Source organism: Haliotis rubra, unplaced genomic scaffold (assembly GCF_003918875.1).
Source record: "Haliotis rubra isolate DU_JTF1 unplaced genomic scaffold, ASM391887v1 Scf951, whole genome shotgun sequence".
NCBI lineage: Eukaryota > Metazoa > Mollusca > Gastropoda > Lepetellida > Haliotidae > Haliotis > Haliotis rubra.
In genome coordinates this window covers 117673-132646 of record NW_025767692.1, presented here as the reverse complement: position 1 = coordinate 132646, position 14974 = coordinate 117673, and the positions used below count along the sequence as shown (strand labels likewise).

The window sequence follows — 14974 nt, the reverse complement described above, 5'->3', positions numbered from 1 at the left end:
ATATAATGACGCACGAGAAATTACTTACTGGTATCCTACAAACATTTAATAAGCACCAATTCAATGTGTGATATAAATACTTACCAAGCTATATTCCAAACACCAGAATAACAAGAACTGACCTGTTTCAGGTTTTCTTCTCAACTGACAAACATTCAATGTACAGTTTTACCATAAGCTAATATGACGAGAGACAGTCAAACACCTGTGTTAAACTTTGTCCAGAACATTCAATCCTTGCATAGGATTGTAACCGTCTGTCTTTGTATCATGGAAATTTTTGGGGGAAAGTTAACACTGGTTAATTATTAAAGACACTTGAGTTTGAAAGAGCTTTTGTGTTTTCAGTTCCGGCTGACGTGAATATTTTACGTGTGCTTCAGTAAGTATTCCGTCAATTGTGTATTCTGAAATTTCCAGTGATCAACACAGGCCTCCACCTTCGCAACTGGGATACAATAACAAGTCCATCCCTTTAGTCGCCTCTTACGAAAAACATGGTTTGCTCAACACAAATCTAACCCGAATCTTCATGTGTCCTCTCGGAATCAGTTTATTCTGTCTGAATGGGTATCCTTTTTAACCAGCGTTCGTTCGAAATAGTGCAAGCAGACACACAAAACCGTGTATATTCATCGCCATGTAACGACAATAATCTTGAACGTTGCGTTGAACCCCATTTCCGATCACCTCATCACCCAACACTGAAACAACGCATAGGCATAAACAGCTCGTCTCGTTTCAACAGCAAGACACACTAAAAAGCGTGTCATCAACCGGTAGACAGATTGCTTGACTGGGTAGTTTTTCTGACTCTTTCCTTGGCTCCCTGGGCATAATATTATGGAGCAGGTATATCGTAATTAAGTTGGTTGACATATGTCATTTGATCCCAGTTGCTGTTCATAACTAAATTGTCAGGTCCTGACTCGATTATTTACAGGATATATTCCGCCGTACAGCTGGAATATTGCTGAGTGCGGCGTTAAACAATCAAACAAGAAGTTCGAGGGGCAATGAGCTTTCTCTTCAACCCAGCCGTCAAACACTGTCACCTAGGCTAGAGAAATTGATGGTTCATGCAACCGAGTGTGACAAATGGTCGTCTATAAGGGCTGTGTAATAAACTCTAGACGGGGTTGAAGAAATTAATTAGCGATCTTTGGTACATCGAAATCTTCAAAGCTAACAGGTAACCCATCAGCTTTCAGAAACACGTATAAACGTTGAAAATATAAACTCGCACAGTGTGCATAAGTCAAGTTAGCTTGAACATAGATGAAGGAAATTCGACACACGGATGAACATATGTATTGTTGTCATTGTCAGCATTAATTCAGTTCACTCACTGCACATGTGTAGACACAAGGGGGCGTTCAGGTCAGTACCTGGTGAGACCCCCCCTCGCAGGAGTCACAGCTTTACACCGCCTTGGAAGGGATTGCACAAGTTGTCGGATTTTTGCTTGGGGAATTCTTCGCCATTCCTCCTGCAACGCGTTGGCAAGTTCTGCAAGTGTCTGAGGACGATGGTGACGCGTCGATCACGTTCGTCCCATAGAGTTTCGATCGGGTTCAGATCAGGCGATTTGGAAGGCCAGGGAATGACATTGACGTTTGCATTGGCGAGATAGGCACCTGTTACACGAGCTGTGTGGGGTCGAGCGTTGTCGTGTTGAAACAGCTCCCTCTGGCGATTAAAAAGTGGGAGGAGGTGATGTCGCAGGAATTGGTCCATGTAGCGATTTGCTGTAAGATTGCCTTGAACCACCACTAACTCTTATCTACCCGTGTAGGACATGGCTCCCCACACCAGGGCGCTTCTTCCACAAATATGTCCACCTGTCGAACAATGTTCAGCGCAAAACGTTCATGACGACACGTAGTGTCCCATCTCGTCGTTGCAGGAGGAAACGCGATTCATTGCTGAACTTAAAGCGTCGCCAGTTGCCCGGGCTCAGTGCCTGTACCCTGTCGTTGTAATCGTGTCAGAACAGGTCAAACGTTTGGTCGACAAGCTCGAACTCCCACTTCTCTTAGGCGATTTCTGTTGGTTTGGTCGGAAATTCGTCGAAGACCAGGCACCTGTCCTGCAGTTTCCGTTGCTGTAGCAAGTAGGTGACGTACGTGAAACACCCGGATGAGTCGATTGTGAGCAGGAGTGGACACTCTTGGTCTTCCACTTCGAGAACGATCTTGGGTAGAATTGAAGCGGGTATATCGATGCCATAATCAAGATATGGTGCTCTGGTAGTCATTGAAGTGTCTTGCAAGGGCAGACTGGCATTCCCTTGCTTCCAAACGTCCAATGGCGATATTTAGTTCAGTAGCATTCATCCTTGGCATTTGTACTTTCGTTTACGTCGTAAATTTCGTAATGGTTGATGAACTTGGTTTGGCTTTTTATAGTCGATGTCCCTACTCGTGTTTCCGACTCCTTGCACTTGCATTACACGGAAACCTTTTCTGCATGCACTTTTCATGTATCGTTTTCATTTTGTATGACAAATGTTTACAAACACATTTAGGGATGCGTTTGCGCGCAATGCACAACAACCACGACATAATCAACGGGATTCAAACATAGGAATAGTTTTAATGATGACTGCTGTCAGAATATATCGAAATGAACTGCTGAAAACGCCTGTGCGTTTCTTTATTTTTTGGGTGGAGGGGAAGAGTGTATATCTAAAAATATACATAAAATCCTCAAAGAGCCCAATACAATTCTTAGTTATCACTGATGCATTGGAGACTTGTCCAAACAGTATGGACTTGAGCTGGACGGCTTTACAATTTATATACTTTAGGGCCTAGGAGACAGACTAGGTCAAGGAAGAAGATGCGACCATTGTCAGAATGATGAAGGAAAATGTTCATCAATATGTATACTGCTTTGATCATGGAATGATACTGATTCAAGCTGTGTAAAGTGCATTATCTCCACTGTGGTATTCGGGGTAGACAGATAGGAAGTGTCATACAAGAATATACTTGAAGCAGTGCCGTGGATAGATCATAAAAATAATAACGTAACAAATCCGAGGAACATTTCATGAATTGTGTGATAACAACCAGACGTCTCTGATGGACGTGGAGTACTTGTTGGAAACGATAACGCGAGCATGCAATGGTGTTTCTCAGATTTAAGATAATGCTAGTCATTAGTAGCCTTGTCTACAGTCTAATCAGGAATCTGTTTTCCCTTATTTCTGGTGTACTCTGCCGTGACATTACTGGAATATTGATAAATGCGTCGTAAAACCATGCTCTCTCACTCAGGCCATTTGTTCATTATATAACATATGCTATATTTAGGATTACACTTTCTTAGTTAAGTACAGATTCTAGTACATTTTTGTGGGTTGAGTGATGGGTGATATATTTGGGATTACGCTTTCTTAGTAAAGTACAGATTCAAGTACATTTTTTGGGGTTGAGTGCCATCACTCAACCCCCCCAAAACTGTACTAGAATCTGTACTTTACTAAGAAAGTGTAATCCCAAATATAACATATGTTACATTTGACAACTTTCTAAAAATGGCATTGTGTATTTCATTTGTTCATTACTCTGGATATGTTATAAGTTCTAAAAAGGAAACCTCCTAGCGGTATACACATGTTACTAAATCTAAGAGCCGTTGTTGTTGTGTTAGGTGCTTTTGAGGTCGCCTTCGCCGGTTGGCATGTCGGCAGACCTATCCCTCCTTGGGATGCATGGGGTGTCCCTCCTTGGGACTCGTGGGTGTGGTGGCGATGTCCCTCCTTGGGACTCATGGGGCAGGACCGGGTTGTCTTGGTGGCGTTGGGTCTGGGCGTCTCTCCTTGGGCGCTTGGGTCGGAGTGTCCCTCCTTGGGACTCTTGGGCCTGGGCCGGAGCGTCCCTCCTTGGGACACTTGGGGCTGGTCTGGTGTGTCCCACCTCGGGACGCATGGCAGGACATGGCTGTCCCAGCTTGTGTGACCCTCTTCGGGTCGCATGGTTGTCCCTCTTTGGGACGCGTGGGTGTAAGTACACGAGTGTTGTGTGAACATACACTATATATATATATATTTTTTTTTTTTGGGAGTGGACGCGGCCACTCCCCTTCTCACACTCCGGGGAGCAGACACGGCCGCTCCCCTGCTGTCACTCTGGGGAGCAGACACGGTCGCTCCCCTGCTGTCACTCTGGGGAGCAGACACGGCCGCTCCCCTGCTGTGACTACTATCACTCCCCCACTTTTCACTCTGGGGAGCAGACACGGCCCCTCTCCTGCTGTCACTCTGGGGGCAGGCACGGCCGCTCCCTTACTCTCACTCTTGGGAGCAGACACGGCCGCTCCCCTGCTGTCACTACTATCACTCTGGGGAGTGGACACGGCCACTCCCCTGCTTTTACTCCTTCTTCCACTCTGGGGAGCGGACATGGCCATTCCTTGCTCTCACCTTGGAAGGTGGACATGGCCACTCCCTTGCTCTCATTCTGCTCACTCACCCTGGGGAGCGGACACGGCCACTCCCCTGCTGTTTCCCTAGGGGGTGGACACGGCCACTCCCTGTTTCAAGACCCTCTTTGGGACGCATGTGTTGTCCCTCTTTGGGACGCATGGTGGACTGGCGTGCCAGTCTGGCAACCGGGCATGATGACAGGCTGTGCGACCGGCGTGTTCTGGCTGGGCTGGTCCTCTGAGGTCAGGAGCTTGGGTGGTATAATCTCCTTGGCGCCCTCGGACAAACTGAAGACTGGCTTGATTGATATAATTTCTTTTTAAATATACTGACATAGTTCACTTTCCAAGAGGAAATTGGCTAGCGGTCTGTACATTGCGAGGTGCTCCGTGGGAGCCAGCAGCCTCTTGGCTGTCAATGTACCTAGCCCTGTTTCCTCTCTGAGTGTTTGCCTGGTTGTGTCAAACCGTTGGCAATCCAGCATAATGTGAGGGACTGTAGCTTTGGTGTGGCATGTTTGACAGTTTTTATATGAGGTTTTGGTGGTACCTAGTCTTAGGCGGGTGATCATGATGTCGACTCGCCTGTTTTGTGAGGGAGTAGTTCGCGTCCCTTTCACACTGGGGCGGAGTCCATGATACCATCTGCCTTTGTCTGAGGTGTCCCATTGCCTCTGCCACTTGCTAGTGATCGAACCTTGGATCATACTTCGAATTTCGCTTTTTGAGTAAGGATGATCCAGTGACACGTCCAATTCTAGCGCCTGTTTAGCTAGTTTGTCGGCTCTCTCATTACCGGGAATGTCTATGTGAGATGGTATCCAGCACAGTGTTATCTCTTTCTCATTTTCCCTTTTTAGTTTCTGAATGACAACCAAAATGTCTCGGATGGTGTCAGGTCTACTGCTCGAATGCTTAGTTGCCAGTGACTGTAGTGCACTGAGAGAGTCAGAGAATCTAAGAGCCTCCTCACAGCAGTATATGTACTTATTGTTCAATCTAAGAGACCTCCTTTCAGAGGATTACACTAATTGTTCAATCTAAGAGACCCCCTTTCAGCGGTAACCCCCCATTACCCCTACATACCACTACCCCCACAGCTTACAACAACATAGTTTACGGTCTGTTGCACTGTTAATCCCCTGCCTGTTACCTATTCCATACAATGGACTAATCCACTTAAGAGACATAACAACACACAGCTATAAGACTGAGAGAATGATTTTAATGAAGGTTGATATCATCATTTGTCATCATCAAGATTTTAATAAGGATTAACAATAAGTTGTCATCATGATTAATTGATGAACATTAACAATTAATTGTTAACATTCAATGTACATAGTACAGTGTTGATACCCATAGTACAGTGTTGATACCCATAGTACATTGTTGATACTAAACCCCTTTAAATAGAAATATGATTTTTGTCTTAATTCCGTGTATTTATTGCATGTAAAGAAATAATGCACAGCATTTTCGACTGGATGTCCACATGAGCACGAGGGGCTGTCGATGATGTCTATCAAACCTATCAGCATTCAAATCAAATCAGTTTAGATCAAAAATAATAGTTTTGTTATATTGTCTTAATATCGAGTTTTTGAATCGGGATAAAGTATCAATATTTTGAATTTCCGAACTTAGGGATTTCCACAGTTTTATTGTATCAGGTAGAAATGATCTGGCATATGTCGTCGGTAAAGATGAAAGATTTGTAGATAATTTCTAAACTTTTACGCGATAATCGATATTTCAAACTTCTTGAGCATTTAATCAGTGGGCTAACTTTCGTTTCATAGAGTTTATGTGAATATCCCAGTAACAATTAATTGAAGGGTCAAGATGCTTATGATTATCTACGTCTTGGTTATCACACCGTTATCAGACCCCCTTTCAGCAGTATATGTGCTTCTTGTTCAATCTAAGAGACCTCCTTTCAGCGGCACACACCTATTGTTAAATCTAAGGGACCTATTCCCAGAGGTATACACTTATTGTTTAATCTAAGGGACCTCCTCCCAGCGGTATACACTCATTGTTTAATTTTAGGGACCTCCTCCCAGCGGTGTACACATATTGTTCAATCTAAGGGACCTCCTCCCAGCGGTATACACATATTGTTTAATCTAAGGGACCTCCTTCCAGCGGTATACACTCATTGTTCAATCTAAGGGACCTCCTCCCAGCGGTATACACTTATTGTTTAATCTAAGGGACCTCCTCCCAGCGGTATACACTTATTGGTCAATCTAATTAAGGGACCTCCTCCAAGCGGTATACACTTATTGCTCAATCTAAGGGACCTCCTCCCAGCGGTATACACTCATTGTTTAATCTAATGGACCTCCTCCCAGCGGTATACACTCATTGTTTAATCTAAGGGACCTCCTCCCAGCGGTATACACTCATTGTTTAATCTAAGGGACCTCCTCCCAGCAGTATACACTTATTGTTAAATCTAAGAGACCTCCTTTCAGCAGTATACTTATTGTTCAATTTAAGGGACCTCCTTTCAGAGGTATACACTTATCAGTGGGATCTGAAACGGTTTCAGGTTGGTATCTTACCTGGAGTTTTACAAGCGCTTCCAGCTTATACGTTATCCTCACACTCCACAGGTACAAACAGGTGCTTGGTACTTTTTGAAAACGCAACACTCAGCAACATTCCAATGACGAACAGTATATATTGTATGATCTGGGCCAGACAATCGTCTGATGAGCAACGTCCCATGCCGCCAAGATGATTTTCTATTTGCGATGTTTTTTCCTCGCCACACATCAACACAATCGACCTCCTCCAATTTGACTGACACATCAACACAATCGAATTGAAATCTATTTGACTTAAATTGAGAGTTTCATTACATGAAAACGTCTACGAAACTACAACGTATACGAATAATTTGGCAGTGTGTATCATGTTTAATGATGCGAAGGCCATTAATTGATAAAAACAGAATCCTGAGATTGTTCGATTGACTCATTAAAAACGAAAACGTTTAAATGGACTATACAGTATACATAAAATGTACATTGATTAGAAAAGCGACTTAAGCAGTGGGAGGCAGAACAGCGATGAGTGCAATGGTGAAAAACATCCATGAGAAACATTGTCAGTTGAACACAGGAACCCGTTATCGGCATGTAAGTTAAACATAGACGATAGATCTACACGCACGTCACATATACTCTATTTATATAAGTGACGTGCGTGTAGATCTATCGTCTATGTTTAACCTACATGCCGATAACGGGTTCCTGTGCAGTTGAACTACTCGTAAACAGCAGACGAATTTTGGAGTTACCTCCCATGCATCCTACAGGTGTCGCCTAAAGAATCATGGCGTCGTAAATAGAAGTAGGTGTTGTAGGAAGTGGACTTCTGATGTGACTCCAACTCTCAGCATCGACAGTAAGTAAAATGGCAATGTAGTCAGGTCGGGTATATATCCCGCGACGGAAGAAACTCTAAGTCTACGCTGGGGAGGTGATTAACGAGCTTACTTGAGTGTCACAATTATAAAAAATAATCCAGCTTGCAGTGAACAAAGTCAACACGGTGTCTGGGAAGTGGAAGTTTGCAAGAAAGTTTCAAGTGACAGGTGTTTCTGTTGACGCATGGATAATCGATGTTGATTTACAAATTATACTCGCTCTTCAGCTGATCAGTTCGGGCGGGGATGGCAGTAAGGTCACGATATTGTCAGGATCTTTTCGGAAAACGAAATCGTAATTTGGACGTGTAGCTATACATTTTATGTTTTGGTAAACAGCATGCGGTCTCAACATGCTGCCGTCAGTGTATGCGTTTGAAAGTATCATGTTTTCAATCTGCCTTGCTTAATTCCTTATGCATTTCAATCTGGGAAAACTTCATTTTGTGATAAAGGAAGTATCATCTGAAACAGTAGCTAGCCGAGAGCTCTCGGCTGCTGAAACGGCTACTATCATCCCTTTAGCACGAATATGTGAAGTTAAGATTGTTTGAGATTCCGTTGTCTATATTGAGTTTCTTACTTGGAAGACATGGAAACATCCAGAAATATGAAAGCACCTGTCAACGTTCAACATGATCCTTGCAGTTCTTTCTTGCATATTGCTCATTGTGCCGCTAATTGTGTCTTGTAGTAACTGAGTATCGAAACTTGGGTACAAAGGTCGGGTGTGTCCTGAGAATGATATGTGTACCCAGAGAATGATATGTGTGTACCCACAGGACAACATGAACCATAGTCACGTAATATATAGTTTTATCGCAAAAGCAAAAGCTCCAGGCTCCATAGCTGCACTACACGAATGTGATCATGAATCCATTCCTTCTGACTTGTGTGTTTATCAGGAAAGGTTAAAGCTCTAAGTTCAGTGTATGCCTGATCAGATTGTTTTATACATGTATCTAAATAGTTCTTACGGCACTGGTAAAATGTATCCTAGTTTGACATTTTGTACCGATCTCTTGAGACCTTCTACTGGTAGCAAGGCATGGTCAAGTAATATGGTGATTGGGTACCAGGGTAGTATACCATAAATGCTTCAAAAATTCAACTTCTTTCAAAATAGATTCTTTCAGATGTATGTTTCTCTTGTCACAACCGGACCGCCTCCGTGGTGTAGTGGTTAGAGTGTCCGCCCGGAGAGCAGAAGGTCGCGGGTTCGATCCCCGACTGCGTCATACTAAAAGATGTTAAAATATGGTACTTGTTGGTCCCTGCCTGGCTCTCGGCATTAATGGGTACAACAAGGACTGGTCGGCTCGGAGTCAGTATAATGTGTCTGAGTGGGGGGTTAGAGTGTCCGCCCGGAGAGCAGAAGGTCGCGGGTTCGATCCCCGACTGCGTCATACCAAAAGATGTTAAAATATGGTACTTGTTGGTCCCTGCCTGGCTCTCGGCATTAATGGGTACAACAAGGACTGGTCGGCTCGGAGTCAGTATAATGTGTCTGAGTGTCTGAGCTTCACTGCGGCATGGTATCTCAGTGGGCTAGCACTATAAAACCATCTTAAGTCTGGGCTAGTACAAGCAGACACACATACACACACATGCATGTCGTCTTATGAGCGAAATATTCTCAAGCACGACATTAAACCCAATTTCACCTCACCTCACTTGTCACAACCATATCATATAGACAGTCAATGGATTTCTGTTAGACAAGTGATGATTTCCTTCAGAACAAAGTGCTTGACCCATTCTCCTGCCACTGTGTCCGAGGTCAGGGCATCAGTGACACAGGAACTTGTGGAACACTCTATTAGGATAATAGATGTGTCATGCATATGAGTATGTGCACAGTACAAGGGAGAACATTAGGATGTAAAATTGTTAAATGGTGTGTATGTAAACATGATAAATAATTTACTATGAGTGTTTTGCTGACAGAATAATGATATATAAACCTGATTAATGCAAATAATAAAAATCTATTTTTGTAACTCATTGCTATTTTTATGACAGCAGTATTTGAGTGATTGCTTCTCTTGTGAATTACATGAATATGAAATGGAAAACCTTTACCAATACCATTTCTACTTTTCTGTATGTAACTGTGTGATGCATGTACTTGAACTTTTAGTTGATTTGTATCATGATTATATTTGTTACTGAAAAAATGGATCCTTGCTAAGAGGCCTTGTGTGAGCTTTTTGTGGCCTGTGTGTATCGTTAGAACATGGATTTGCCCAAAATTTAAAACTTGATGTTTATGAAAATATGTTTTCTTATCCCAGATTGTCATGTTTATGGCAATAGATGAACATCCATGGTACCTTGGTAACAAAGGTTGATTGTAACACAATATACATAGTAAACCATACAGCACAGTATAAAATCATTCACATAGTCTCTTTGACCATCTTTACATGACACATCAGATGGAATACTAAGATCCAGTGGTATTAGTAAATAAAATAAATAATAAATTTGGAAATACTCAATTATATGATTGGTCAATCACAGGTTTCAAATCACGAAAACAGCTGTTGATTAACACAACTTATGTTGGTTGAAGTACAGTGTAAGGTAAAATCCATCAAAAGGTGCTTCATTCTCAGTCATTGTCAGTAGTCATATGACTGACTGACTGACTGAGTTTGGTTTTACGCCGCTTTTAGCAATATTCCAGCAATATCACGGGGGGGCACCAGAAATGGGCTTCACTCATTGTACCCATGTGGGGATTCGAACCCGGGTCTTCGCCGTGACGAGCCAACGCTTTAACCACTAGACTACCCGACCACCCCAGTCATATGAAATAGTATAGTGCCATGTATATCGTGTACAACTATGTCGTGATTACTATAATATTTATATTCAGCAAGGTTAAACATACATGATCTATAGTTAAGCCAGCTTAAATGGAAAAAGGTATGATTCTGGGGATCTTATGTTTGAGAAAATTATGTTGTCAGATGTGATTATGATTATTTATTGTTTATTTGTTTCATACAGATCACTGTTGACATAAACAATATCAAATGCCCTGAGATACACGCACGCACACAGACACACACAGACAGAGCAGATAAAGAGAGAGAGAGAGCAGAATGAGAGAGATAAAGAGAGCAGAAAAGCTGATTTAAAATTTGTGAAGCTTCCATGTATCAACGTCAACCTCTTAGTTTTTGTATTATCAATTAGACTATAGAGATACAGTGACTGTAATGAATTATAAACATGGTAACATGACCTCCTTCTGTCAACCTATACCTAGGAACTAGGTGAGGACACTGTGTCATGTAACTCTATCTGTCATATCCACAATATCTCATCTAGCAGCTTAAGTAGCTCGCATGTATCTTGGCAAAATTATATTCATAAGTATTCATATCACTAGGTCTCATTATCGTATCATCAACAAGAACAGTGACTACACTGAATAGAGAGGCATCTTGTCAGACTTGACCGTGTTTATAATGCATTGTATTCACTGTTGATTGTTTACATTATTTTGGAGTAAGAAGATTTTGTTTAGGCTGAAAACTATATCAGTAAAATCTCAAGGTTATATTACCAGGTAGATATAATACTGATTCAGCATTTTGAAGCAATCTCTGCAGCACGTATGGTTACAGGTAATATTCGGAACATGTTGAAAACAACTGACATAATGTTTCATGTATGTCGCTAAATGTCTTCTAAATACTCAAAGTATTTTACTTTTGGCAATTTATGAAGTGTATATGGGGTAAGAAACAATCTAAAAAAGTGGGGAAATTAATTTTATTTTTTTTTGTATTATTGAAAAAATACGACACGTTGGTTCCGTAAAACAAGAAATATAATTGGTCTGGCCTAAAGTCATTATTTACAACAGCAAGCTGAATTTTCTCATGTATGATGGATAATTTGATTTTTCTAAGAGATTAGCACTGTGGAGATAGCTGATACAAATGCAAACTTGCAACCTGTTTGGTGCAGATGTGATCTGCGGAAACAGAAAACTAGGAACTGTTTGCCTAGAAAACACCCACGCCAGGCCAGGGGTGCCCCGATGTTTGGAATCATGTAACATTGTAGCCGCACATTGATGGCCTCACAAACACTGCCTATGTAGAATCCTTGCGTCTTATTGTGTTACCTTTTTTAACCTTGTTGTCTGCCTAGTACAAACATAACCTTAAGTTGAGTTGGGGGCTAGTTTTCAAACTTGTTCATGTTTGACATATTTGTGTGTGTTTTGTGGAAATGTTAGAGGACATCTCTGTTTGACTTTAAAAAAATGTCACACTGAAATGTTGGTGAGTTGAAGAATAGAATTGTTGAGGTTCTTGGACAGTCATCTTAATTACATTGAGGTGCTGATGTGGTAAGAATGGGGTACAGTTTGAATTCATAACATTAGCCACTGATCTGAAGCCAGTCTCTTGTTCAAAGTCTTTATCCTTTTCCCTTTTCCATGGTTGCAATACTGTTTGTGTTCTGATACATAATGTTTAATTCATGAATAGATAATCTATCTTTTTGTGAATGAATCACAATCCTGAATGATTTTTTTAAATTTCAGAGATTGAAGATGTGACAATTCTTGGTACAAACATATACTGTAGGCTAGAGTGCACTGTAAACATGCTGAATGTTATGCAGTTTCTAGCCAAGTGGGAAATACTAAGCTGTTTGTTGAACAGTTTGTTATAATTCTCATGTTGTTATTAGCTATATAACATGCAATTCAATGTATCATATGCATCAGACCGCCTCCGTGGTATAGTGGTTAGTGCGGCCGCCCAGAGAGCGGAAGGTCACAGGTTCTATCCCCAACTGCGTCATACCAAAAGACGTTAAAATATGGTACTTGTTGGTCCCTGCCTGGTGCTCGGCATTAATGGGTACAACAAGGACTGCTCGGCTTGGAGTCAGTATAATGTGTCTGAGTGGGGTATTCATGCTTCACTGTGGCATGGTATCTCAGTGGGCTAGCACTATAAAACCAGCTTAAGTCTGGGCTAGTACAAGAAGCCGCACATACACTTGCATGCAAGTCGTCATATGAGCAAAATATTCTCAAGCACGACGTTAAGCCCAATTTCACCTCACCTCACCTCATATGTATCATGATACAGTTGTAAGTTGATGTAATATATAGTGGGCATTTTGTCTGTATGTAATACTGTAGGAGGGATTCCACACTAAAGAAATTGCATTGTATCTGTATTTGTTACTTGTAAATAAACATGTCCTCCCTTTTGTGTCATAACATATCAGTTCACAGTCAGTAGGCAAATATAGTTTTACATAAGCTATCTGCGATATGATGTTTAAGTATAATCTAAGGTATCTTAACATGTAAGATGCGATTATGTGAATATGATACCACTGGGCTTGCTGAACAATACACTCATTCAGGACTTGCATTGATTAGTTTGTGAGAGCAATTTGTCAGAGTTAGTATATTATCAGCTTCAACAATAGTGCTAAATGATACAGGTTGAATCTGGCTGATAATAGCTGATGTTTGGTCAGTATTTGCTGACTTTAGTGAACTTTGTTGTTCATACGATTTTGATAGAGTTTTAATGATGTAGTTGGAACCGTTAGATTAACCAAAATTGATATGAACAGGTGGTAAAAATGTCTTCAACAGTTGCCCAACTAAGGATTCAGCAGACAGACTGAGTTACCAGTTAAACTGTTTTGAACTGAAATTAGAAATATAAGTGGCATAGTCCCAAATACACCATTTGATCTCAGTAATATTAAATGGAAATGAGGACTTACCTGAACAAGTAAATATAACTATTTTCAAATATACTGAGGGAAAAAAATATGGGATCACATGAAAGCACGTTTATTCACAAGCTATGCGATACAAAGCTTGTCAAGAAACCTTGGGGAAAAATTAAAGGAACACTTGTGCTTTCATGTGATTCCTTATTTTTTCCCTCAGTATATATACAGGTCAATGCATGTAATACAAAGATGTTATGGAAACTATATATATATCATTGTCTCTGTTCTCTTTTCTTTCCTACTGTTACTTGTTTATGTTACAAATTGTAACTCACTTGTGTAAATATCTGGTAGAAGGTGTCGTAAGTTTGAGAACTGGTACCCAATCAGGTTCACCTTTTGTGAATAAATTATGTTTAAAAGAAACAAACAAACAAGTCACCAACATGATCAATCTTGGCCAAGCAGTCACCATTTTAGTCAACTCTTCTGTCAAGCATGAGATGCTAGGACCCAGAAGTCAGACCCAGAATCCCCTCAAGGGGCACCTGGTATCATCAACCATTATCCCAGCCCATTTTCACCACTTCTTCACCTTTTAATCCAATATTGCTCATCTTATAAGGAAAATATATCTATGAAAACCCAAACCCATCCAATAAATTCATTTGGTTCAAAGTCCTTGGTCACGATACGGCTGAATAACTGCTGATGTAACTTTAAAGTTTTTCTCACCCACTGTTAAAGTACTTGTTTCAATGTTTTCAGATGAGGCCCTCCATTGGACAACATGTGAGGGTCCTCTATGACTTTGAAACCTCCAAGAAAGGGGAGATTACTCTTCTGACAGGGGACATAATACAGATCACAGAAGTTGTTGATGACAACTGGCTACGAGGTCGACTGAATGGCGCAGAAGGAATCTTTCCATCCAACTTTGTGGAAAGTATCACACTGCCCAGCCTACAGCCTGGTCAGAAGATATTTGCTGGTGTAGATGAGTTCCAGGCTGGGCAGGATGGAGACTTGGGAATCAACAGAGGTTAGTAGTAGACAAGGGCCCTGGAGCAGTCATCATACTTGTTATAGCTTGAATTCTTATGTTCTTACATCAGTCTGTGTTTGCTTATTGCTACAGAGATATTTCTGTTTTGCTCACCTTAACCATGAATTGTGTACACATACAGTATACTGGAAACATATTGGTCATAACTGTCATCTTCTATTATAGTGGTACCTGACAGTGAGCCAAATGCTTAAATGTGATTATATGTCAAAATGTGATAGCAGGTGTTTTCATTGACATAAAAATATGTTGTATTGAAGAACATAAATGAAGGTATGGAGGAGTTTTCAAAGTTTAATGTATTA

At 41.2% G+C, this 14974-nt stretch overlaps 1 protein-coding gene across 1 annotated transcript in view; it reads left to right on the top strand.

Annotated features, from left to right (window-relative positions):
- Window positions 1-7685: 7685 nt before the first annotated feature.
- LOC124264956 (dynamin-binding protein-like) overlaps window positions 7686-14974 on the top strand; it is a 46467-nt gene continuing 39178 nt past the window's right edge. Inside the window, 2 exon segments of the mRNA XM_046699740.1 lie at window positions 7686-7848; window positions 14372-14645. Of these exon segments, the coding sequence (XP_046555696.1) occupies window positions 14372-14645 (274 nt within the window). The 5' untranslated portion in view covers window positions 7686-7848.